The 26,180-nt window shown below is 46.9% G+C and overlaps 1 protein-coding gene and 1 long non-coding RNA gene across 2 annotated transcripts in view; one reads left to right on the top strand and one right to left on the bottom strand.

Moving 5' to 3' along the window:
• The window catches only part of PRR12 (proline rich 12), a 43,847-nt gene extending 20,142 nt beyond the window's left edge, over nt 1-23,705 (top strand). Inside the window, exons 5-14 of the mRNA XM_083708923.1 lie at nt 1,678-2,296; nt 3,915-4,234; nt 5,743-5,859; nt 7,096-7,229; nt 8,468-8,922; nt 11,293-11,418; nt 14,279-14,376; nt 14,980-15,108; nt 20,716-20,811; nt 22,366-23,705. Of these exons, the coding sequence (XP_083565049.1) occupies nt 1,678-2,296; nt 3,915-4,234; nt 5,743-5,859; nt 7,096-7,229; nt 8,468-8,922; nt 11,293-11,418; nt 14,279-14,376; nt 14,980-15,108; nt 20,716-20,811; nt 22,366-22,506 (2,235 nt within the window). The 3' untranslated portion in view covers nt 22,507-23,705. The remainder of the gene's footprint in view (nt 1-1,677; nt 2,297-3,914; nt 4,235-5,742; nt 5,860-7,095; nt 7,230-8,467; nt 8,923-11,292; nt 11,419-14,278; nt 14,377-14,979; nt 15,109-20,715; nt 20,812-22,365) is intronic.
• LOC310830282 lies at nt 193-13,752 on the bottom strand. Its single transcript, XR_014557536.1, has 3 exons — nt 12,958-13,752; nt 12,663-12,802; nt 193-1,535 (listed from the first exon to the last, which is right to left on the bottom strand). It is a non-coding gene; the product is annotated as an uncharacterized lncRNA (long non-coding RNA).
• Nucleotides 23,706-26,180: the final 2,475 nt, after the last annotated feature.

Raw genomic sequence — 26,180 nt, 5'->3', positions numbered from 1 at the left:
CTTTATTGCAAAAAAAGGAACTTACCTAAGAGGCCTTGCTCCTCTTGTAAAATCTTCAGTTTAACGGTGTTCCTATTTGATTCATTAAAACCGATGGTTCCTTGCCTTTCCATTAAATAACCCTCAAGGCAGCTTGCAGTATCAAGCAAAATCATCCTGCTACAAGTCAGGGTGGAGAATTTTGAGAGGCCGACACTCTGAATGGGGCCTGAGTCAAAACAGGCAGCCAGGGCTGCTGAAACAGCACTAAAGTGGTGCGGTCAGAACACTTTACTCCAGACAATAGTTTGGCTTCCGCATTCTGCGCCCACTGAAGCTGCAGTTCACTTTTCAGAGGCAGCCCCATGTAGAAAGCAATACAGTAATCCAATCGGAATATAAGCTAGAGCGTACATCACCGTGGCCAGGTCTTCAGGAAGAGATGTACCTGGTACGCTATCCCAAGTTGCTGAAATGCTGTTTCCGCCTGCTTGAAATTCAGGAGTAGCGCCAGATCCAGAAGCACTGTACCAGATCAGCAGACCCCCCCCCCTGACCAACAGTTCTTCCATGTTGTAGGGATTAAGCTGTGGATCCTTCCACATGTCCAGTCCGTCATGGACACCAGGCACCGATTTCAGGACTTCCTCCACCTCCCATGGGGCAGATGAAATGAGTGGGCATACTGACAGCACCAGCCCAAATCTCTGCAAAGCCTCACTCAGCAGCTTAATACACACATTATGGCAGATGAGATGGGAATTCTTTCTTAAGGACACTGCTCGGAATGCGTTCCTAAAAAAAGAATCCTTTCACCTAGCTGTTTGGTTGTTTTTAAAATCCAAGCGGAGTTTGAAAATAAATAAAACAGCACAAGTAAAATAGCCTTGCAAGCTGTTACTATTTGCACACTTAACATAAGCATGGCTGTTTCTTGGCACAAGAGTTTGGGTTTCTAGAGTGCAGGATGCTACTAGGATAGGATGGCAGGGTTGGTAGATGGTAGGGATCCCAGATTGATGTCTTGGGAGTGTGTGAAACTAGTTCAGTACATTGTGCATGTTTCGAGGACTAGTGAGTGAGGCGAGCTTGCCGGTTGCTAGATCTGTTTGTGAGCAAGCCACGCATTTCGCTCAAGCACAGAATTCGTTGCTGAATGTGGTACCTAGTGGATTTCAGGTTTTGTTTTTCAAAAATCTGGTTTCTAGTCCTTGTGTGAGTGGAGAAGATAGGCTTGTGTCTACAGTGGGGTGGCTTCAAAGCCAGAGATGAGCAGGGTGGGGCTTCCAGTTGGCTATGGGGTGGCTTCCAGTGCCGCACAGAGCTTTCCTGGTGTTCGCTTCCTTCTTATGTGAGCTGACTCCTGGGCATCCTGCAGTTCTCTCACTTTGTTCCCTTTCCATCTGCCACCCAGCTCCTTCAAAACAAAAAACCAAGCCAGAGCTCTCAGAAACCCATAATTTTGGAAGCAGAATAAATGGTGAAGATATATGCAAAATGTATCTTTGATTTGGTTGGAAAATGGTGGGTCCAGAAAGCTGGTGAATGGTGAAACCCTAAAAATAAAATAAAAAGGAGAGAGAAAAACGGAGGTCGGTTAAGTCAAGACGCAAAGCCAACATCGGGGGGCGAGTCCAGGAAGTCTCCCTGAGACTCCTCCTCCCCTCCCCCAATTCCTGTCCCTTCTCTTTTCCTCAGATCAAACTTCCAGTCCCCAAAGGTTTGGAGGGGTCTCAGTTGGAGGCTTCCACCCCATCTCATCAGCCCGCTCAAGAGAGCAGTCTGGATAGCAGCCAGACCCGAGAGAAGATCAAACAGAAGATCAAAGAAGTGGAAGAGAAGCAGCCTGAAATGAAGTCGGGGTTCATGGCCTCCTTCCTGGACTTCCTTAAGTCGGGCAAGCGTCAGACGCTGCCTTCCTCTGCCTCCTCCACCTCCTCGGCCGCCACAGTCGGGGCCCCCGGCACGGCGGTTACCATGGTCGCGCCTTCAGGCAGCCCCTCCAAGACGCCCCGTCCCCCGTCGGCCACATCCTCCTCCTCCTCGTCCCAGCCGCCGCCTCCCTTCAGCATGGCGCCCCCAATGCTGCCTGGCGGCTTGGATGGGCCCGAAGGGGACCCTGCTGGGCTCGTGATGAGCTGCACCAGCCCCTGCAAGCGGCTGGATGAGGAGCTGAAGCGCAACCTGGAGACCCTGCCCTCCTTCTCATCCGACGAGGAGGACTCCGTCAGCAAGAACCAGGACCTCCAGAAGAGCATCTCCTCAGCCATCTCGGCGCTCTACGACCCCACCGACCGCAAGGAGGGAGAACCCAATGGTGAGTGCCGGTCCCCTGTCCAAAAATTGAGTTGGGTCCCGGGCCATTGTTTATCTCCTGATTTACATAACCTATCTTGATTTCGGGAGGGCATTAGTTTCTGAGCAGGGTAGACTTCCGTCTGATATTTAGTATGCATTTTTTTCCTGCATTCTTTTAACAGTTCTTGCATCCTGAATGTAGACATTCTTCCCGATCAAATGCCTTTCTGCTGCACACAGCAGTGTTAGAAATTAGCCAGGCGCGTTTTGCACCTGGCGTGGGTGCAATTGCAACCACACAGCTTTGGATGTCAGGTTGGCAACCAGGAAAAGCAAAATGTCACTTAGAGAGGGATCTGAAATATTTCTTTGAAGCTTGAATTGACCGTAGTCCTAGGTCTAAGGTGACATTTGGCGATTACAGTATATCTTGAGTTTCTAAACACTGCACACATGCTCCCTTATATTTTCCTAAAATAACCTGTTTACTTACCAAGTTATGTTTCTCTTTCCCGCAAGACCCTGCCTCAAAATTCAAACTCTAGATAATTTTATGCAGTTTTGATATGAAGTAAAAAATAATAATCAAGAAAGCCCTGCTCTTGTCAGCATAAAAGGGAACACACTTACTAATCCAGTTCCAGGCAGAAAACTTTCTGGGGGATTTTTATTGGAAAATCAATAAAAATGATTTTTTAAAAAAATTAAAAAGGAAAAAAAAACTTTCTGGGGGATTTTCCACTACTAAATTTTTCTTCTGAAAAATGTTCCATTCTGAAAAGAATAAGATAAGGAATACACATAGAAACACAGAATTGTAAAGTTGGAAGGGACTCCAAGGGTCATCTAGTCCAGTTCCCTCCAATTCAGGAATCTCAGCTAGATCATACATAACAGTTGGTCATTAAAAAGCCCCTGAGGAAGGAGAATCCACGACCTCTCATGGGATCCTGTTCCGCTGGCATACATCTTAAAGACTGATGAATTTATTATGGCAGAATTTTTCATGAATTGCAGTCCACTTCATCATATGTGTGAGGTGTGATCCCTAAGTTACAAGTATATATGTGCATGGTTTGCAGGGAGGATTGGTAAATTAAATTCCAAAGTACCCATTTCTTTAATTGATGGATGTAGCTTTGCATCAATAAATACTCCCTGGGCATTTTGCAAGCAAAACAACGCTTTAAAAATACCATGTATAATAATTAAAAACCATCCAAGAAACAGATAAAAAACAGCAAAAAAAGCACACCAGCCAACCCACCCTTTCTGGTGATACAGACAGCATGGCATAGTCCTGATTTAAAACCACAATTAATTAAAAAGCCTAGGGCAGAGGTGAGGAGTCTGTGACCCTACAGGTGTTGCAGGACTACAGCTCCCATCATCCTGACCATTGGCCATTCTTGCTGGGGCTGATGGGAGTTGTAGTCCAACCACAGCTGGAGGACCATATCCCTGGTTTGGGGGAATAAAAAGGTATTTGCCTGAGTCTAGAAGGACTATAGAGAAGGTGTCAGGCAAGACTTTCTGGGGAGACCATTCCCCAGCTAGGAGGCCACTGCTGAGTAAGGTGGATTTCTGTTCTTGCTTGCTTGCTAACCCCTGCCGCTTCCCCCCCCCCCCCACCACAGATGTGCCACCCGTGGAGGAGAAAATCCCCAGCCCAGCTCCCTCAGTGGGGGCAGATGTCCAGTCAGAGCTACCCCCGCCGCCCATCTCCCCAGCTCCCTCGCCCAAGGAGGCTCCACCTGTCCCCGAGGAGCCACCTGTTCAGGCATCTCCTGAGCCTGAGGACCCTGAGGACACACGGCCTCTTCACCTTGCCAAGAAGCAGGAGACGGCGGCCATTTGTGGAGAGACGGACGAAGAAGAGGCAGAGAGCGGTGGGGAGGGGATCTTCCGAGAACGCGATGAGTTTGTCATCCGCGTGGAGGACGTTCAGGCCCTCAAGGTGCGTTAAGGAGATATTATTATTATTATTATTATTATTATTATTATTATTACTACTACTACTACTACTACTATTATTAATTTTATTAATTTTCAGTGAGCAAATAAAGAAGCAAGGAATAAAGCAAGAAAGGAAAAAGTGCTTGAGGTTTTAATACAATATGACATGTTGGTAAATAAGTACTACTATTACTACAGTCAGTATACAGTTATTAAAGGTAAAGGGACCCCTGACCATTGGGTCCAGTCGTGGCCGACTCTGGGGTTGCGGCGCTCATCTCGCTTTATTGGCCGAGGGAGCCAGCGTACAGCTTCCGGGTCATGTGGCCAGCATGACTAAGCCGCCTCTGGCAAACCAGAGCAGCACACGGAAACGCCGTTTACCTTCCCGCCGGAGCAGTACCTATTTATCTACTTGCACTTTGACGTGCTTTTGAACTGCTAGGTTGGCAGGAGCAGGGACCGAGCAACGGGAGCTCACCCCGTTGCGGGGATCTGAACCGCCGACCTTCTGATCGGCAATTCCTAGGCTCTGTGGTTTAACCCACAGCACCACCCACGTCCCATACAGTTATTAGCAAGTCATAATTTTTATAAATGCATTCCAAATAACATTTTATTTATCCATGCACAATCTGCATTGAAAACAAGTCTGTTCCTATGTTGCGGGTGGTGCTGTGGTCTAAACCACTGAACCTCTTGGGCTTGCCGATCACAAGGTCGTTAGTTCTAATCCACCTGACGTGGTGAGCTCCTGTTGCTTTGTCCCAGCACCTGCCAGCCTAGCAGTTCGAAAGCAGACCAGCTTAGTAGATTAATAGGTACCACCGCAGCGGGAAGGTAAATAGCATTTCCATGCACCAGAAGCTGTTTAGTCATACTGGCCACACAACCCAAAAAAGCTGTCTGCAGACAAACGCTGGCTCCCTTGGCCTGAAAGCGGAGATGACTGCCGCACCCCATAATCAAATTTGACTGGACTTAACCGTCCGGGCTCCTTTACCTTTACCGTATCTTCTATTCATTGATCAAAGCGGGCCATATTATTATCTTTCTGGGCTTGGAGCAGAAATAAAGCCTTAAAAGCATAGAATGTAAATGACATTTTCAAGTGTTTCACGTATTTCAGTGTCTTGAATTCTTACTCTTGGGTAAGTTTTAGTTTGAGCTTTTAAAAAACATCATAATAATACTTAAAATCAAAATGTTACATTGGATCTGACACTAGTTTCCCTTCTGAGGGACTAAGTAGGCTTACACAAGTTGGGCTTATAACCATGTGCTGTAAATCACAAGCGAAGAGGGTTTCTGATGCCCTCAGATTCTGCTTGCGGGCTTTCCATGGGTGTCTGGTCAGCTGCTGTGAGAACAGGGGTGTTCGACTAAGTGGGTCTTTGGCCTGATCCAGCAGAGCTTCTTATCTGCAGAGTAGTTGCATCGCAGCAGCTAGGCTTTTTGGGGGTTCTTTGCATCCCTGGTACCATCACCCCTTTCTCTGCCCTTCTGCAGCTTGCTCTTCAGACAGGGCGGGAGCCGCCGCCAATCTGGCGGGTTCAGAAAGCTTTGCTCCAGAAGTTCACCCCTGAAATAAAGGATGGGCAGCGACAATTTTGCGCGACCAGCAATGTAAGTGTCCCCATTACTCGCTCACCATGCAAAAAATCGTACTCTCAGTGAATGTGGGCAAAAGAACTCCCGAGGTGGGAGGTCTACATGAACTTTATGCAATTGTATTTGGCACAATGGCTTGATTTCTGGGTTTTAACCACCAGCGCCTCTACCATTTTGTATATCCCTTCTTTTCTTTCTCTTCCCGCTGCTGAGGAAATACATACTTCCGCACCAATAAGTTTCTCTCTCCACTCCCATTTCAGCAGGTTTCTGCCACGGCTGTGGCAGAATTTTTCCCCTATAGCTTTTATTTTATTGATTAGCATTGCTGCGTTATAGCATTTCCTGATTAAAAGTTTTGATGCAACCCTACTCTGGTATTACTTTTAGCAACAGAGAGTGGATAATAAATATTTAAATAAATAAAGCTGTTGTTGTTAATTGTCTGCCCTTCACTTTAAGTTTCCAGGGCAGGTGACGACATTAAAACACAATATTAAAACCTAAAACTGTTGGGTGAAGGGCGGACAATTAACAACAACAACAACAACAACAACAACAGGAATAATAATAATAATAATAATAATAAGCAACTTCCCTCACCCACCCCCACAAGATTTTATTAAAGTTTTCACAATACAGTAAAATAATATTTGGAATAAAGAAAATCAGAAAGACAAAAAGGAAAAGAGGGGGGAAACAAGAAAAGATAGAGAAAGAGCAAAAAGAAGAAGAGAGGAAGCAGAGAGAGAAGGAACATTAATAATAACACCAATAATAATCATAATAATAAACAAAAATTATATATCTAGCCCTCGTATCATAATTAAACCTTAATCTTCAACCCACATACAAAGAAGTGAGCCTTTCCAACTCTCACCTGAAAAAGCTTCCACCTTCCTCAGCCTCACACCCTGAGGAAAACGCACTCTCACCTGTCTCCCACCCAGGTTTCTCTCTCTTATCCAACACTTCTCTGTAAGAATATTATTAAACAACTTCATAAAAATTAGGCAGTTCCTAAAAATATACACCTCAAGGGTGTGAGGTAAGCCAGAGGCTGAAATACTTTTTTGTTCTTGAGGGAAGTAAATCCACTTGAACTGACTGATATTGTGGGCAAAGGATTGGGTTTCTCTGCTGTGTATCCCCTCATTATTTCTGGAGGTGGGAAAGAGCTGTGTTGCCGACATTCTCTCCCCGCCATCCCCATTTTGATATTCAATTCCTTCCTTCCCTGTCCCCCCTCAGTATCTGGGCTATTTTGGCGATGCCAAGAACCGGTACCAGCGCCTCTATGTTAAGTTCTTGGAGAACATCAACAAGAAGGATTACGTCCGCGTCTGCTCCAAGAAGCCTTGGCACCGGCCCCTGCAAGCTGTCAGGTAAAGGAGCAGGAAGGGGGGGTGTCTCCCATATGAGAGGCCAAACCCCCTTCCCTGTATTAAACTGTTCAGGTGACATGCCTGGGGGAGATTTTCCCTCAGATCCTTTACCTCCCCCTCCGCTGCCACCCTCTATTTCTACAGTTATTTTACCTGACACGCGGGAGAGTATTTAGCTCCTCACCTGAAGGAGCAAAGAGCCCAGCCTCTTTGTTTTCTCACCTGCCTAGTCATGAAACTTACTCCGTACCACGCCTCTTCCACCTGTCAAAGGAATGAGCTATTCCAGGCATAGGCAAACTCAGCCCTCCAGATATTTTTGAGACTACAATTCCCATCATCCCTGACCACTGGTCCTGTTAGCTAGGGATGATGGGAGCTGTAGTCCCAAAACACCTGGAGGGCCGAGTTTGCCTATGCCTGGGGTATACCATGACTGCCTTCCTCACTAGCCTGTGTTTTTCTGTGCCACGGCCTGTTCTCCTCTTGACTCCAGCTTGAACTGTGAATTGGATGGTAGCAAACACTCCTTTTTTCCACAGAATTAACAGTATATAAGGCCGGCCTTGTCCTCTCAGCTCCCCAGCCCTCCATCGCCCCACTTCTCCTTTTCCCCTTAAAGTCTCCCTTGCACCCCAACACACACACACACACACACACACACACACACACACAGACAGATGCCTCAGCAAACCTGTCTCCTGATGCAGAGCCTGTACAGTGGTGCCTAGCAAGACGAAATTAATTCGTTCCGCAAGTTTTTTCTTCTTGGGAGTTTTTCGTCTTGCGAAGCACGGTTTCCCATAGGAATGCATTAAAAATCAATCAATGCGTTCCTGTGGAGACCGTCCGGGGACAGAGGGGAAGCGCCGCACGCCTTCCCCTCTGTCCCCGGACCTGTTTTAAAGCAAGGGAAGGGGCAGCGGGGAGAATCGCTTCTCCCCGTTGCCGCCCCTTGGTTCAAAAGGGGTCCGGGGAGAGAGGGGAAGGCGCGCGCGCTTTCCCCTCTGTCCCCGTTGATTGCGGGGCTGGCAACGGGGAGAAGCGCTTCCCCACTATCCCCGGAGCTTGCGGGGCATGCTTCGTTTTGCGAAGCAAGCCCATAGGGAAATGCGTCTTGCGAAGCGGCTAAGAAAACGAAAAACTCCTTCGTCTAGCGAGTTTTTCGTCTTCCGAGGCGTTCGTTTTGCGGGGTACCACTTTATTTGGATCTCACGGTTATGTCTGTCCCACTGCAGGAGACAGAGCCAGCCCAAGGCGTCTGGCCCCAAGACCCCGGTGCTGCCCAAAGTTGAGAAGCCGGAGAAGCTGGAAGTCCCAGAGAAGGCCGAGAAGCCCGAGAAGCCCCCCAAGGCCGAGAAGCCCCCCAAGGCTGAAAAAGCGGACAAAGCCGAGAAGCCCCCCAAGGCTGAGAAAGCGGCGAAGCTGGAAAAGCCCCCCAAGGTCGAGAAGTCTGAAAAGCCCCCCAAGGCGGAAAAAGTGGCCAAAGTAGAAAAGCCCCCCAAGGCGGAGAAAACTGACCCCCCTGTTCCCGTCCCCACAAAAGCTTCCCCAGCCGGCGGAGCGTCGAAACCCAAGCCTAAGCCAGCCAAGGTGAAGGCTGAGCCCCCTCCCAAGAAGAGGAAAAAATGGCTTGCTGAGGCAGCGTCCTCCTCTGACTCAGATTCCAGCCCTGACCAGCAGAGCGAGGAGGGTGAGTAGACTGATGCAGCCCGGCATCCATTGGTGCTGGAAGATGAGGCGGTCCTTGAATTGAGTTGTGGGCCCACAGAGAGTTTTTGAGGGGAGAAATTGTCCATGGTAGAGTTGAAGAGAGAGAGCCTTTTGACTTGAAAGCTCAGGGAGAGAGAGAGAGAAATCCATGAAGGATTGCTCAGTTGGTTAGAGTGTGGTTCTGATAACACCAAGGTTGCAAGTTCGATTCCCAGAAGGATCAGCTACATATTCCTCCATTGCAAGGGGTTGGACTCGATCACTGTTTCCCAACCTTGGGTCTCCAGCTGTTTTTCGACTACAGTTCTCATCATCCCTGACCACTGGTCTTGCTAGCTAGGGATGATGGGAGTTGTAGTCCAAAAAACAGCTGGAAACACTGGACTAGATGGTCCTCAGGGTCGCTTCCAACCAATTTCTATGACAGCCTGATGTTTGTTTGTTTGTTTACTTACTTACTTACCGTATATACTTGAGTATAAGCCGACTTTTTCAGCACATTTTTTATGCTGAAAAAGCCCCCCTGGGCTTATAGTCAAGTGAGGGTCCTTTCGGGCTGCTCCTTCCTCCTCCACCGCCTTTGCCGCTGTTGGCGGCCGCGGAGGAACGAGCAGCCTGAAAGCAGCCCTTTCAGGCTGATCGTTCTTCCTCTGCTGCTACCGCCACCAGCCTCTGCCTCTTGGCAGTACCCTAGGTAGGCAGGGGGACAGGAGGGGCTGGGGGGGGAGAAGTCCCCTCTGCCATGTGTGCATGCATACACATGCACTCCGGCCCACCAGGAGGTTTGTGGTGTGGTGAACTGGCTTATACTCGGGTCAATACGTTTTCCCAGTTTTTTGTGGTATAATTAGGGGCCTCAGCTTATATTAGGGTCGGCTTATACAGTGGTACCTCGGGTTAAGTACTCCGGAAATTCGTTCCGGAGGTCTGTTCTTAACCTGAAACTGTTCTTAACTTGAAGCACCACTTTAGCTAATGGGGCCGCCTGCTGCCGCCGGAGCACAATTTCTGTTCTCATCCTGAAGCAAAGTTCTTAACCCGAGGTACTATTTCTGGGTTAGCGGAGTCTGTAACCTGAAGCGTATGTAACCCAAGGTACCACTGTACTTTAGTATGTATGGTACTTATTTACTTGCAGCCACTTACTTACTTAGCACTTCAGTTTCTAAGCAGTGTACAATGAGTTTTCAAATAGATACAAAGGATAGAATCTTAGGAACATCTCCCTTATTTATTACATTTATATGCCGCCTTTTCCTTCCAAGGATCAGCAAGTGGGGTACATGGTTTTCCTTCTCCCCATTTCATCCTCACAACAACCCTGTAGGGTAGGGTAGGCTAAGCGATGGTGACTGGCCCCAAGCTTCACTGCTGAATGGGGATTTGAACTCCGGCCTCCCAGGTCATAGTCCCAACCCTCTAACCATTACACCACACACTGGCTCCAGAGTATTATCTACACTAACTGGTGGCAGCTCTGCACGGTTTCATGCTGGGGACATTCCCCAACCCTACCTGGAAATGTCAGGCATTGAATCTGGGACCTGCTGCGTGCAAGGCAGATGCTGTATCACCGAGCAGCTTGTCTCCATAATTAAAATCTTAGCAGTTTAAATCAGCCATAAAATCAGAAGAGTGCACGTTAAGAGACTTGCTGAGATAAAGGTCGTCACCAGGCGCCTGAAGGTTTGGCAGGGAAGGGCCCACAGTACTGAATACCCGGGGAGCACAACTAACCACAACTCTCTCAGTGACCTTGGTGATCAAGCAGGGAGATTAGGCACTGAGCAGTCCTTGAGTTCTCCCTGGATCCAAGTTAAGGGCCTTGGAAACAATGGGGCAGGTGCAAGGAACCTTTTGAAGGTTGCTGAACTACACCTCCCACAAGCCGTTGACCTCGCTTGCTGCAGCTGATGGGAGCTGTAGTCCAATGGTGTCTGAAGAGCTAAAGGTTTAGAGAGCCGCACATTGTGTGTGTTGGTGTCTTCCTAGTGACCCTGGAGCCAGACAGGGAGATTCTTATAAAGACCTAGATGGTGAGGAGGGAGGAGTAAAAGAAGGAATTCCCCTGTCCCTAAATGGACTTGCCCAGAAAAAAACCACTTTAAAATACTGTTATAAATAAATGAATATGAAAAGTAATATCTGAAGTGCCAGGTTGTGGGACAACTCTGCTGCAGTCAGAATGATAGCTGGACTGCGCTCCCTCTTCCATTATTTTATTTGTAACGTTTTCCTGCCCTTTCATCGTGTGTCGTTTTTGTGTCAGCCGCCTCAGAACGTTTTTAGGAAAGCCCGGGATGTTAGTGCCTTAAATAAATGCTAAGCTAATGCTCCCTCTCCTATCTAGAGCGTGTGCCGACGGGCCGTATTCTGAACACACGAGCCATGAAGGAGATGTACCGCAGCTACGTGGAAATGCTGGTCAGCACTGCCCTCGACCCAGACATGATCCAAGCTCTTGAGGATACAAACGGTGCGCATTTGTGAATGGTGGTATATTGATCGGCCCTGTGGGTCAGTCGCCTGCCTCCACAAATGGCAGAGTTTATTCGCTCAAAATTGGCCAGTCCTTGGGAGATCTTTGGAGCCCTGCGCTTCCTCCTGCCTTTCTCTGCCAGCAGGGTTGAGCTGCTCACCTCTGTTATGTCATTGTTGGCCTCTTGGAGGTCCAGAGGCTTTTGCTCCCTTTAGAGATGCTTGCTTGGAAAACTCTGAAGCTGCCTGAATGATAGGCGTTCCTTTTCTTTGTTGCCATAGTAAAGGCTGTAAGTTTGCTCTTCTTTCAACATTAAATGCTTTAAGGCAGAGGTTACCAAATGGTGTTCTTGCCTTTAGCTTCATTCAGGAGGCCTGCAGCACCTTATACCTAGGTTGTAGGTTCAACAACGGAATGTCAAGGCACACTTTGTTATATATATAAAAAGAATACGAAGCTGAAAATGAATGAACTGCAGCTAAAATATCATGTTCATTTTTCACGTGCTCTGGTCCGTCCCCTGCCCACCCCCCTAATATTCTTAAAGGTCTCTCCTCCAGTCTCCAGAGAGTAGCTGGAAGTGGAGTGGCAGAAAAAGGTCCTTCTTTCCTTCCACTCTGCAGTTTTAATCTGAAATCGTAGGCGCAGTACTGTGCCCAGAACTCAGAAACTGCTCACGCTAATGAAATTCCCTGTTGCAAAACGTGCCTAGGGCAATGGGAGTTTCGAACACTGCCTGCGGCCTGTCTGTGAAGAATGCAAACTGCAGTACAGCAAAATACAGTGTAATAAATTAAAAAGCCAATAAGAATACCATTAAGAATTGCAATTGCTACAACGGGTGGTGTGTGTGTGTGTAAATCATTAAGTGGTCCTTCAAGTCCACCAGCAATTTTCAAGTGATCTGTGAGGTGGCAGGTGGAGTTTGGAAGCCACTGTTTTAAGGCCTAGGCCAGCTACTTAGCTGATACCTTTGTTGTTGTTGTTGTTGTTTTAATAGGTTTACTGTTGTAGAATTGACTCAAGAACCTCCACATCTCATGGGCTGCCTTGGGTGATGCAGTGCAGTGAGGTTACTCTTTATAAACAAACAAACAATAAGCATTTTTTTTTGTAAATAAATAATAACAAGTAAAAAATGATTTTAAAACACTGCATAAAGATGCCAGATTTCACACTGCGCAGCAGCCTTGTAAACAAGCCCACAAAATGTACTAGTCCACGTAAAATGTTTTACTAGCCTGCTAGGGGCTTCCTGAGAAGGCGACTGGGGGCTCAGTTCATCCTCCAGCGCCTCTGCATTTTTATGCAGGAGGAAGGTGGCTGTTAGTATTTGTAATGTAGTGTCATTGGGAATGTATTTCACAAAGAATAGATGGTACTGTCATTGGGAACAGTGGCGTAGCGGGGAGGGTGCAGGGGGGGCCGTCCGCACCGGGCGCAACATCTGGAGGTTAGGGTTAGGGGGCGCAAATCCACGGGTTAGGGGGCGCAAATTACTTGCCTTGCCCCGGGTGCTGACAACCCACGCTACACCACTGATTGGGAATGTATTTCACAGAGAATAGTTGGTGCTAGAGAAAGGAGGTGGCAGTTGGAAACTGGCAGTTGGGGTTTGGTTGGTTACTCTGCTAGTCCTCTCTTGACTGTGAGGGTGAGAGGTGTGTTGGGATTTCATGCAGACGCTGTCTTGAGGTGTTTGTAAATCATACTGACAGTGGCTCCTCTCCTTTGCCAGCCTTCTTCCACACCGTCATCATCATCATCAGATACTTGCCTGCATGCCACTTACCCACCAAATTCTGCCTGAACAAATTAGCATGACCACTCAAAATGCAGAAATTGCTCCATTTGGTAGGCGCAGAGGCAGGACAGAGAGATCCACTCCTCGTCTACCAGCTCACTCCCTCACATTAAATTTCCACGTCGCCTCTGGCTACCAGGCCTGTGCTTCAATCCAAAGCTGTTGCACAGTTTAATCACAGCTTTGACCTCTTGCAGGTTAAAGCCTTATGCTTCTCTGGGGCTGGAAATGAGAGATATGTTGCCACAGCTTCTCAGAGGAATCAAAGCACTAAATACCAGAAGACAAGAAGAGACAGTTGAATATTGTTGGCGTTTTCCTAAAAGTGAAATGATTCTCTTATTAATGTGTAGCACAAGCAGCTCCTTTCAAGGAAGCCAGATCCTGCCCAGGAGTTCTCGCACCATCAGAAAGCAAATGCGGCATTTTAAATATTTTCCTGTAACTTTCCCTTCTCCGCAGAATTCTGGCTGCAGAAAATTGGATCCTCTTAGTGCAAAATGCTAGACATTTCTGGCTTTAGTCACAGGTTTGTTTGTGTTCGATACTTGTTAAGGGCCTAGAAAAATTACATAGTGAAAATTACAGTAACCTTTTAAAATATACCAGTGTATGATAAGAACCCACAATAAATTTGAAATGCAAGCCACTATCTCCTCATCCTGATTTACAGAGCTGCAACCAAATTAAAATATAAATTGGCCTTTGCCAAGCATGTGCTGGCTGGGGCTAATGGGAATTGTAGTCACCATCTTTGGGCAAAGGGTCATATAAATCATAGGAGCTAAAAACGTGACCTGAGAGCAGTGAGGAAAACTACAAGAGCTACGCATTGAGATGATTCATTTGCTTTAAGGAAACGCCAACCAAAACATGGTTTTTAAAGCCCTGGGAGGTTAGAAAAGTCTTGGATGCTGGAAAGAACACAGTGTGGGTGTCAGGCAAGCTTCCGCAAGGAGTGCTCCATAACTGGGGGCCAAAACTGACCACTGAAATACCCACGAAGGACACTGTGCGTGATGTTTAAAATCTCTTTTGTCAATCCTCCCCCAGATGAACTTTATCTTCCGCCCATGCGAAAGATTGACGGGATATTGAACGATCACAAGAAAAAGGTGCTGAAGAGAGTATCTCTTAATCCGTCGCTACAGGTATGGAAATGGGGCAAGTGGAAAATGTTTAACTCTTCGCCCCACACCCTGCCTGAGATAGCATTGTGTAGAAATGCCTATTTTAGATATGTAGTTTGCTCTATTGCTAAGGCCTGTCTTGGATACTTTCTTCCAATTTACCTTCACAACAACCATGAGAGAGTGAAGGCCAGAAGATTTGTCGTGCGACCGTGCTTAGGTGAGGGTTCCCCAAATTTCTGAGTTCATTGATGCCATTGAGGAGCTTATAAAGTTGTCATTGACCACTTAGGAGTGCAAACGAAGTAAAGTCAGGGAATATCTGTATATAATCAGCATTTGTTAATGCTCAATCAGCATTACTAAGCTTCATAAAAATAAAAAAGAAAGAAATAAAACGTGAAAATAACGACACCAGACTTTTCATTTAGCAACATGGCCTGAGATACTGTTATGTTATATTGGTATCTTACTTGATACAGAGGCTCACAGTTCCTAATTACATTTTTAGCACTATACCACATAAACTACCTCTGGCCCTTTTTGGCACAGGAGGTCAGTCTGACAGCCACAGGTTATGTGAAATCTGCTGTCTCACAGTGAATATTTTTGTCCGTCATCCAGGAGGCTCTCCACACGTTCCCCCAACTCCACACCGAGACGTGCGACACCACAGTCAAGTTGCGCCTAGGGGGCGAACCTTACAACCGCAAGACACTCAACAAACTCAAGAAGAATGTATCCAAACAGCAGGTAGGTGGGAGCCAAGATGGAATCAAGGACCTGCAGCAAACTGATCAACACTGAGTACGGTTGTAGATGCTGTTTTTTTGAGTGGGAGAGAGAGAGAGTCCCTCTCTTCCTGTTTCATCCTCTCAGCCCTGTGAGGTAGACTTGAATCAGAGAGAGAGAGGGAGGCTCAAGGTCACCCAGGGAGAGCTTCATAGCTGAAGGAGGATGTGAACCTGGGTCTCCCCACCCCTAGTCTGAATCTCTACCAACTGCAGCATATTGCCCACGTTTGCGTGCCATGGTAAACTATAAACCATAGCTTACTGTGAGCGAATGAATCACTCTGCTCCTCCCAGCTTGCAGGAGGCAAACTACAACGACTGGCTTAACGTTAGGCCCAAACCAGAGAACGTGGTTCATGTCACTCCTAGGAAATCACAAGTAGTACGTAAGGAGCAAACCTAGGCTACAAATTGTGGTTTGTTGGGAGTGGAACAAGTCATTATCCCTGGTTCAGACAAAACATTAAGCCAGGGGGTTGTGGTCTGTTTCCTCTAGAATAATAGAACTAGAATTAATAATAGAATTAGATTACTAGCAATAGAATTATAACTTCCAAGAAAAGTCTTAACAGTTCAAATATTCATCCAAGAGAAGAGAATATTGACGCTGTTTAAAGCCATGCCATGGTCTCTGTCTGCCTCTCCTTCTCTTTCTTTCCCTCTCCAGCTCTCTTGCTCTCCTGTTACTTGGGTATGGTAGTTCTGTTATGTAGAGTGCTAGGGAATGAAGATTTTTCAGCACCCTTCCAAAAATGCAGTTGCCCAGTGCTTGGAGTGCAATCTCGCATCAGTCGCTCTTCCTTCCTGTGTTTGAAGGCATGGGCAGAAAGCTCTGAATGGAAACCGTGCAGTGGCTTATGCAAGAGACAAAAGAGGGAAACCAGGAAGTGCAGAAGCGCAATCCCTAAAGGCCCTAACTGGAATTGAGGGGAGGGAGAGAAAACCTCCCATTTTAGCGAATGAGAGGGCCCTACGCTCCCATCAGCGAACAAAATGGAAGTGGAGAGTGTTGACTTTTCTTTCTCACTTAATCAAGAAAGCCAGTTGGGCAAGGAGTGCCCCAAAAGAGGTTCTGTGCCCGGACGGTGCTCACTCTGGAACACCAACTTAACATTTTAACAGAACTTCTTATGGCGCCCATCTCCCAAAGGAGGCCTTTGTTTTATACAAGCGGGTCAGCTCTGTAGTGGAGCACAAAGGTGTGAAGTACAAAGTCCTTCCCAAAGACCTGTTGTTATTTCTTCACCCCACCCCGGCGGTGCACAGCTCAGCTGTGATGGCTTGCCTTCCATCAGCAATTCCACCACGATGGATTTTTAAACCATCAGCATGCAAGTCTTCAGCTACCCAGGCTACAGGAGACTCCCTTCTTCTAACCAGCAAGCAATGGTGGTGGTGGGGTCTCTAGTTCCTCATGCTTTTGTGCAGTAAAAATTCAGAGCATGGCATGCATCTCAGTCTAGGGATGGACAAACGGGCTAAGTCTGTTTTCATCTGTACCTGCATGTGCATAAAAGTGAGTGCACCGTTCTGGTTCAGTGTACATACTTTAGGTGAAATTCTGCAGCCGTTTCTCCCCTGCGAAATGTACCCAGGGGAGCTCACTCCAAACTAAGGAGCAGGCAAAATCCTCCCTCTTCATACCACTCTTTTTCTTGGATGCAACCAGACTGTGTTAACAAAATTAATAGCATCCACATCCTGCGCTGCAGTGCTTGTATTTGGAAGAAAAGAGGCATGGAAATTTCTAAAATATGCTATTTTGATTACACACCAGGAACCCACAGTGTGTTAAAACATATTTATATTTTTATTTTGGAAATGAGAACCGTTGAGCACTGCATCTTCAAACCACAGAACTCTAAGGAATTTATCATTTAGTCTGTATCTCTCATTTCCGGCTCTGAGGAATTGAAACATCCTCAAGGGAGCATATGTTCAGAACTCACCACTTTCAGTTTTGAAAAATAAATAAGGGGTTTTTGCAAACTTGAATATAGTTCTCCCACACCGTTCTCGTTCTTGGTTTCGGCCACAAGAATGCCTGTTGGGTCTCTTGCTGCTGTTGTCGTTTTCTGCTCTTTGCTGCCTGCAAAAGTAGTATGATCATAAGAACCTAAGAAAAGGCTGCCTGTTCAGTCCTGTTCTCACCATCACCAACCAGAAGTCTGTGGGAAAGCTCTCATTCTTTTTCTTTATTCTTTTTTGCATGGGAAGCATGCAGTCTTAAGAAAAATGGGCAAAGGAAGGAAAAGTAGGTGAAATTCAATGAAGCAACAGCAGCTGTCTAGGATAGGAGAGGGTTAAGAAGTTCAGAACAGGCCTTGTGGGAGGGAAGGTGTTCTGGAGGGGTGGTGGGCGGCATAGAGACAAGAAGGCCGTTCCTAGGGAGGGAGCAACAACATCACAGGAGAGGGGAAGAAGGCAGCCTTGGAGCAGATTATGATCTGTGGTGTGTGCCAGGAGAGGGGAATAAAGGGAGGTGAGTGAGGAAGCATGGGCCTGGTGGACACATGGAAGAGGATAAGCTGGATTGGACCACTTCAGATGGCAGGCAGAGATCATATTGTTGGAATATTTCCCTTCATAAGAAAATTCCCCGCAGGTAAAATAACTAATTAGGGAAACAGGATTCTAGTTCACCCCCACTGCCTTTCCACTTGCAGGGAATTGTTTCATTTTTGAAATGTTGGGAGGGGTTTGAATATTATTATCAATTAAATTCATTAATCTCTTCCTATGAAGCATCTCAAGGCAATTTCACAGTACGATGAAAATAAGTATAAAGCAATTGCATATGTAAGAACTGTTGCCACAATTGCATAAATAGAAGCAGTTTGAAATCCAGTACAGATACAAACTGAAGTAAAAAAACAACTGCTTGAAAGTTTTGTTGAAAGAGGAAAGTCCTCAGCAGATGCTTCCCAATAAATAACAGGAGATAGTTCCAAAGGAAATTTGATGTCACCCCCCACTCCAATCTGAAACATCCTATCAAACCACCTTTGAGTTCTGCTATTTAAATCCCTTGTCATTGTACTCATTTCAGGCCTCGGTCAGGGTTAGGGAGGTGGAGAATCTTGAATATTGACTATCTGTAAGCTAAGGCAGCTATCACCAGCCTTTTTGGACCAGTAGGCACATTCCTAATCTTGTGTGATTGCTGTGGGTGCCAGTCACAAAACGGCTGCCATGGAGTATTCAACATGGCTGCCAAGGGGTGTGTGACATAACACAATATTGTCACCGCTGCTGTTTCCCACCCCTAGTGGGGAGTCAGCCATGTCCTGCTAGGCCTGATTGTAGAGGTACAGCTGTTAAAGGCACAAAACCTTAAAACAAACCCTAGACTGCTATCCAGCACCTGCTTACCTGGCAGTAAAGGTAAAGGGACCCCTGACCATTAGGTTCGGTCGTGGCTGACTCTGGGGTTGCAGCGCTCATCTCGCTTTATTGGCCGAGGGAGCCAGTGTACAGCATGTGGCCAGCATGACTAAGCTGCTTTTGGCGAACCAGAGCAGCACAAGAAAACGCCGTTTACCTTCCCACCAGAGTGGTACCTATTTATCTACTTGCACTTTGAGGTGCTTTCGAACTGCTAGGTTGGCAGGAGCAGGAACCGAGCAACGGGAGCTCACCAAGTGGCGGGGATTCAAACCACCGACCTTCTGATCGGCAAGCCCTAGGCTCTGTGGTTTGACCCACAGCGCCACCCGCATCCCTTACCTGGCAGTGAGCTTTATTAAAAACAGAGACTTACTTATGAAGTACCCCTGTGTGCCCTTGTACTGTAAGTTAACCATACAAGGAATTTTTAAGGAGTGCCTGCACAGCAGCAGACACACCTGAGCCACTCTGTCAATATTTCACGTTTTGCACTTGCCGTTTTTTTCTTTTTTGCATGGGAAGAAAAATGAGCAAAGGAAAAGAAGGCCAAATTCAATGAAGCAACAGCAGCTGTCTAGGATAAGAGAGGTTAAGAAGTTCAGAACAGGCTTTGTGGGAGGGAAGGTGTTCTGGGGGGTGGTGGGTGGCTCGGCATAGAGAAAAGAAGGCCGCTTCCATCGTAGGGAGGGAGGGAGCAACAAGATCGCAGGAGAGGGGAAGAAGGCAGCCTTGGGGCAGATTATGATCTGTGGTGTGTGCCAGGAGAGGGGAATAAAGGGAGATGGGATTCTTTAATAGCCACACTTACGGTTAAGTAGTATTTTCAGAAAACAACTTCCAGGGAATGCATGATCTCAGACAAACCCACCACAGGAAAGATGTATCCTGGTTGCTATGTAAAAAGATAGGGCTACTAGAAAGGACTACTAGAGAGAAGCAAGAAAATTGCTCTTAAAGGTGGGGAGGGAGGGTGGCAGGGCGGGAACAGAAGCTCTTTAGGATCCCAGGAATTCCTCTTGCCTGTCGTCCAAGATGCTCAGTTATCAATCACAGCTCTTAACTTCACTCATTGGCTAACGACTCTGAAAGGCAGAAGAAGCCAGGCTGGCTAATTTCACATAAACTGATTAGGGTACTTGCACATTTTTTTAAAAAAAATGAAGTTATGATAGTGAGATGTACAGGACTCGATGGATTGTTTGAACGAAAGACTTTGTTCTGATATGCAAGACTAGATGCCAGGCAAGACCAGCCAGCCCCTATGGAAGGAAGAATCCTCAGCCAAAGAACATAAAAGAGAAGATTGGCAAAATAAATTATTGAACTATGCAGGACAAATTATTACAAAAGGGGGCAATTGTTCAATGCATATTTTTTAAGCTTTGTGTACAGATTTTTACATTAGTGTAACTTTTAAAAGTCACTTGTAATAAGATGAAGAAGGTTTTAAAATTGGGTTGTTAAGTATGTAAGGTTTTATGGACGTGCTTAAACAAGTATATTATAATGGAACCAAGAGGTGAAGTGGAGGGAAGTCGACTGAAAATTTATGGTTTAATTTGGTTATGATTTTTTTCTGTTTTTCCGTATTGTTATTTTTGGAAAATTAATAAATTGTAATCAAAAAAGGGGAGGTACTTGCACATTTTGCAACATAGCTTTCTTTCTTGGAGGGTTCGAGACTTTCCTTTTCTAAGACAGCTCAGAGTCTGGGGTCCCTTCCATAGGGGGCCAGTGAAGGCCTTTGCAGGCATCATGGGTTGGCAACCTCTGGGCTGAGGGGTAGCCCTTCAAAAAGTTGCTGGGACTCCAGTTCCCATCATCCCTGACGATTGGCCACGCTGGCTGTGGCTGATGGGTGTTGGAGTCCCACAGCAACCGGAGGGCACTGCATTGACTTACCGCTGCAGGAAGTTCCGGGCGCTGAGGTGAAGATGCCATAGCAACAGGAGGGAGAAATTAACTTTGCAGAGGCAAAAGGGGAAGACATGGCTGCGAGGGAAGAGATAGTAATGAGCAAGGGCAGGCAGACTTGTTGATTATTGTGAAACATTGAGGGAGGGAACGGTATGGTTCTGAGGTACTTTGGGTAGGTGAAATGGAGGAGCTTGTGAGCAGTGGGCTGTGATTTCTTGTAAGTGATTTCTCCCTGTTATTTCTTCGCCCTTATTGCTGACAGGAATTCAGTGTGGAGGTGGAGAAGTCCTTTTTCTACACTCTGTACCATTCCCTTCACCACTACAAGTACCACACATTTCTGCGTTGTAAGGATGAGGTGAGTAAGAACCGTACCATTTTACTTCCATCACCTGGGATCCCATTTTTCTACCGATAGAACTCCTCCCCACCCCCCGTAAAGCAGTGAGGAGTGGGCAGGTCTGAGGTGAAATCCAGGCTGCACAAACTCCTCCGTCTTTGCTGTGCTTATTTGGCGCAATGAAAACAGGTCTTACACAATAATTCCGGAGGTTGTTGCACAGAGACACTGCTGCATTCTCTGGGAGACAGGTGCTCTTGGGGGGAAACGGACAACCAAGGCGACTGGAAACTTGTTTCTTAATTTTTTAAAAAATAGTTTTTTGTGGCAGCTGGGCTTTCTGGAATACCTTGGGTATGCTGGCCTTCTTAGGGGCAGGGTGTCCCTTGCATTGAGGAGAAAGAGATCAAAAGGCTCAGTCATCTTTTCCAAGGTCATCTTTTCGAAACCGCTGCAGCGCAGGACACTTTTTGCCCAAAGTAGAACTCAAACCCACAATCCTGAAATTAAGAGTCTCATACTCTACTGACTTATCCATGGTATTCAGTTAAGGTTTACTCAGGGGTAGACCCATTGAAATTAACGAACACGGCTAAATTAGGTCCATTAATTTCAGTGGTTCTACTCTGAGGAGAACCTAGCTGAATGCCAAAAAAAAAAATATTTCCCATTGTCTTAACCCATAGCAGTGTGAGTTGACAACAGTATGGTTGGTGATACCGTGAGATGTCTCCTCAGTCCTTACGGTAAAACTTTGAGCTTTCACTCTTATACTGAGGATGATGTATATACTGCAGGGTGTGCAGATCATAGAGGTGCAAAGCCTGGAAATGGGTTTAGAATTCAGCTACTATTTTTAGGGGGGGGAAGTTTATTGCCCCTGTTGTTGCAAAGATATCCTTGTAACTTTGTGATCATGGCCTAGTAAAATCTAAAAAGCCATAGAGGTGGTAGGATAGGATTTCCAGTGGCTAGAGGGATCTGCCACGGGTGGTTTGCATTACATTTGTAGTACTCCTGTATCTAACAAATCAAGAATGAACTTGTGCATTGTAGGGGGTTGAAGTAGATGGTCCTCAGGGACCCTTCCAACTCTACAATTCTATGATTCTATGAAATTATTGAGGGGCGTGGGGAGTGGGGAATGGCATGAAGGTGCTTAACTCATATGGGTGCCTTCCATACCAGCTTTTCAGTGCTTGCTGAAAACTTTTCTATTCCCCCAAGCCTATGCAGACAATCAAGAGCACACAACGGTCTCTTGATGTTTGCTTTCAACTTCCTTTTGCTTCTAACTTGTTTATGACTTTATTGCTTGACTATGTTTTTATGGTGCTGTAAACCACTGTGCTAAGTTTTTACGACACAGCGCTATATAATTTTTTTTTATAAACAAACCAAACACAACTTCACTTTCTTCGGGTTGCAGAATTTGGTTTGCCTGGTTGCGGAATCCGTTTGTTTTCATAAGCCCCGCGAGTCCTGTGCTGCCCACATGTGTGCGCGTAATGAAGCCTCTTAGCTAACGTTTTGTCCTTCTCTTGGGGGGCGGGTGGGGCTCTCCTTCTGCAGACAACGGCGATCGAGGGTCAGGACGAGGACCTGGGCCAGGAAGAAGTGGTGCAGCAGTGCATGCGCAACCAGCCGTGGCTGGAGAAACTGTTTGACTCCTTCAGCGAGTTGCTGACTCAGGCACAGAGCAAATGTGCGTGACGCAGCCGCCGGAGCCACGCCCCAGGAGGGGCTACCTAACGCCCGCCCCTCTGCAGAGCCAGAGCAGGAAGTGGGGAGAGGAAAGTCGAGGGGTACCATCACAGGCAACGAGTTCAGACTCAGCTTACCATCACCACCACCACCACCCCTTCCCTTTTCAGGTTTTCTTTTCTTTTTTAAAAAAAATCAGGACCTGGGATGCGCCTCTTTATTTTTATTTTTGGTGGTGGGGTGCGCGGGAGGTTTGTGATGGCAGAGAGCACACGTTGAGGAGGGTTCTCATCAAAAGGAGCGGATGGCTGGACAGCCCCCTTTCCCTTTTGCCCTGGCTGTACAGAGAAATATTATTTATATATAAATGTATAAATGTCTAATTGGAGCAGCCTCGCCCCCTGCTCTGGTGGGGACTGAGAGTAGGAGGAACCCCATAGGAAGGTCAGAGGAGTGTTGGTGCCGGGATCTGGAGCTTGTGGGGATGGGATCCAGGAGCCGTGGGTTTCATCGGGGTGACGGGGTGGGAATGGGGATGCGTGTGTTTTGGTGGGCAGCGTGAATAAACACATACAAGAGGGTCCAGGGTACCGCCCTGCATCTTATCCATCAGGAACTTCTCCCTAGGGAAAGCTGAGTGTGTGTGTGGCAGGGGGTGTATTTGGCCACCCTTAACGCAGTGCCCAGATCCTTTCACCCACAGTCTGACCAGGCAATGAGACCCCACTTCCTCTCCCTGCCCGTAGACAACTCTCATCCCATCTCTGCCAAATAAACTGTTGCTTTGAGTTGAGGCTGGGGAGAGGCACTCCACTCACACACTCACAGCGGTTGCCTCTGTTACTGCTTCCAACAGGAATATTTATTGCCAAGTTGCTCCCTTCCCAACCAAACGGTTGCAAAGAGCCACACCTCCAACCCACTCCCTTAGGCTGTCTCTGGAGCACCTTCCTTCTTCACTCAGACATTTTCGTGGGGGCGATTGCTGCTGGTGGACCTGCCACGAGCCACTCTCCCCCCTTCTTTTCTTTTTGCCCGCTGAGTTTGGGGTTCTAGCTCTTTGGGACGTGTGGAGCATCTCTCCACCCATAACCCTTCTGAATAGGTAACCATAAATGGGGGGGGGGCATAGCGACACCCATAGCAACCTGTCTGTATCAAGGCTCCCTAAATCTCTCTCCTTCCCATCCCTACCACTTTCCCCCATTTTTTTAAAAAGACTGTTCAGACTTTCTCAACTGGCCCTCACACGGATCACAGAAAGGGGTGCACTAGGCTGTAGTTATGTCCCTCTGTGCTTTTCTTAGAACTGAGCTCCTTTGAGGAAAGGATAATTCCCTTCCACCCCCTTCCTCGTGGTGTTTGACAAGGCCGGATTCTGCTCCCCATCCCTCCCCTCAGCTGTATATACTGTATAGGATAAAAAGTCTATGTATCATATTGTATTTGACTAACTTGAACTTAACGATACGCAGGAGTTTCTCTCTCTCTCTCTTTCTCTCTCTCTCTCCTCACCTGTAGCTGTGACGTTATTTGGTTTGGACTGAAACTTTTCATTAGGAGGTCGTTATTATTATTATTTTTAATCACCATTATTGTTGTTGTTGTTATTGAGGGGGAAGGGAGATTCTGTGCCCCCCCCCCCCGCCCCGCAGCCTCCTAAGCAAAGATCCCTCTCTAACCCTGAGCTGAAATGCTAAAATAAACTCTCTTTAGATAGACAATTAGGTCCTTGCCCTGTTTCACACACTTTCCACTTGCAGCCCAGCCCGGTCATTCAGCCAGCCTCTCTCATCTATCACCAATAGCCCAGCCAGTTAACCAGTTTCCACCTCGGCATGTTTTCTCCTTTGGGTTTTCCTAGTGACCTCCCAGATCCATCACACATCTCCATGTAGATTCCCCTGCTAGATCAGATTCCCGCCCCGCCCCCCCAACCAACGTCTACCTCATTCCCACTCCCCGAGACTACTTCTGATTTCTCTGTACCAGCCCAGTCTCCCCACGGTTCTCTTTTTGTTTCTTCTTTGCTTTTCTCTACCGTCAAAAGGTTGCAGGTTTGATCCCCATATGGGGCAGCTTCATATTCCAGCATTGCAAGCGGTGCTGAAAGCACCCACCCACCGATTTGATTTATTATTATTATTATTTTTTTAATCATGGTTCCCACACACTTCCCATGGAGGAAGTGCAAAAAGGTACTCTAGGGTGGAGGAGAAAACAGATCCCACCTCAGAAGAGGGGTTGGTCCCATTGCCCCAGCAGAGCTTCTTCAGTTAAGTTTCTGGACAGCACAGAAATGTGTTGGGGGCCCATCTGGCTGTGTTAGATCAGGGTCCCATATATATACACAACTCTCCACATCCCCCTGGATCCTACCCTTTCCCCTTAATTATTTATTGTGGATGAGTAGAGGTTGGCAAGTGTGATTGTGAGAGTGCATGGAGGGGGGTGGAACTTGGTGTACACGAGCTCCACTCAGAATGGAGTGTTTTTAAAGGGGGGGAGAGGGTTGTCTGGCTTCCTTTTGGATATTTTAAAAGCTTGCAATTTAGTTCTTAACAGCTTTTCCCCTCGCAAACCCAGTTTACTGATAGCTGTTGGGCCTTAGAGGCGAAGGACTGTAGCTTGAACCTGTGCGTGGAGGTGGGGTTAGTAAGTTGAACATGGGGTTTGGGAAACGAAGGGATGGGGGGGACATACACGTGGTTTGTTTTCGAGGGACATTCAGGGCCTCGATACCTCCTGGAACGACAGACTCGCATCATCCATTTCATGCAAAATTTTGCTAAGGCGTTTGCCCCTGGACGGAGGGGCCAAGCAGCCCAAACCCTGTGCACCAGAATTGGAAGGGCCCAGCTCAGAGTTGTTTAAGAATGTGTGTGCTCACACACACACAAACACACCCCACAGCTTCCTGTGACGAAAAGACTTCTCCTCCTCCTCCCCCACCCGCCCCAAATTTGGATCTTGGAAGGCCCCCTTTTTTACGATGTGTATTTCTGTGTATCTTGTTCGCGCCTCAAGGGTATTGTTCTGAGATAATGGGATTTGTGTTCTGTATTATTGGATGTTCCTATATATTTTTATTGTTTATTATTAGTGTCTGAGACGTTTTTTTCTCTCAATATGTAAAACTCACATTGTATACTGTGTACACAAACAAAATGACAAAAAACACTTTTCTTTGCAAAAATCAAATGCCTGCTGTACAGCTTTATTCCTTGTTTTGGGGGTGGCAGGGGAGAGTTCATTTGCAGTGAGCAGTTTGGACAGTGAGAGACACCCAGGAGCTTTGCTTCCTAATTCTAGAGCAGTTGCTGCTAGAGAGCAGGACCTTTGGCCAACCAGATGTTGCTGAACTACAACTCCCTGATGCAGCTGAGAGTTGTAGCAACATCTGGAGGGCCAAAAATTTCCCATGTCCTAGAGGTTTGTCCACCATTTTGGTTCGGTGTCTGCCTAACGAACGCACAACCTCTGGCTTAAATAAAGCAATCTAAGTCCGTTTAGACCAGCGTTTCCCAAACTCAGGTCTCCAGCTCTACAACTCGCATCATCCCCAGCTAGCAGGACCAGTGGGAACTGTAGTCCAGAAACAGTTGGAGACCCAAGTTGGGGAACTGGTTTAGACTTTGGAAACCCCATTCCTTGCTCCAGATAGGTTTTTCCACCCCAAATCT

This window comes from Podarcis gaigeae, assembly GCF_964106915.1.
Source record: "Podarcis gaigeae genome assembly, chromosome: 13".
NCBI lineage: Eukaryota > Metazoa > Chordata > Lepidosauria > Squamata > Lacertidae > Podarcis > Podarcis gaigeae.
This window is presented reverse-complemented; position numbering and strand designations above follow the sequence as displayed.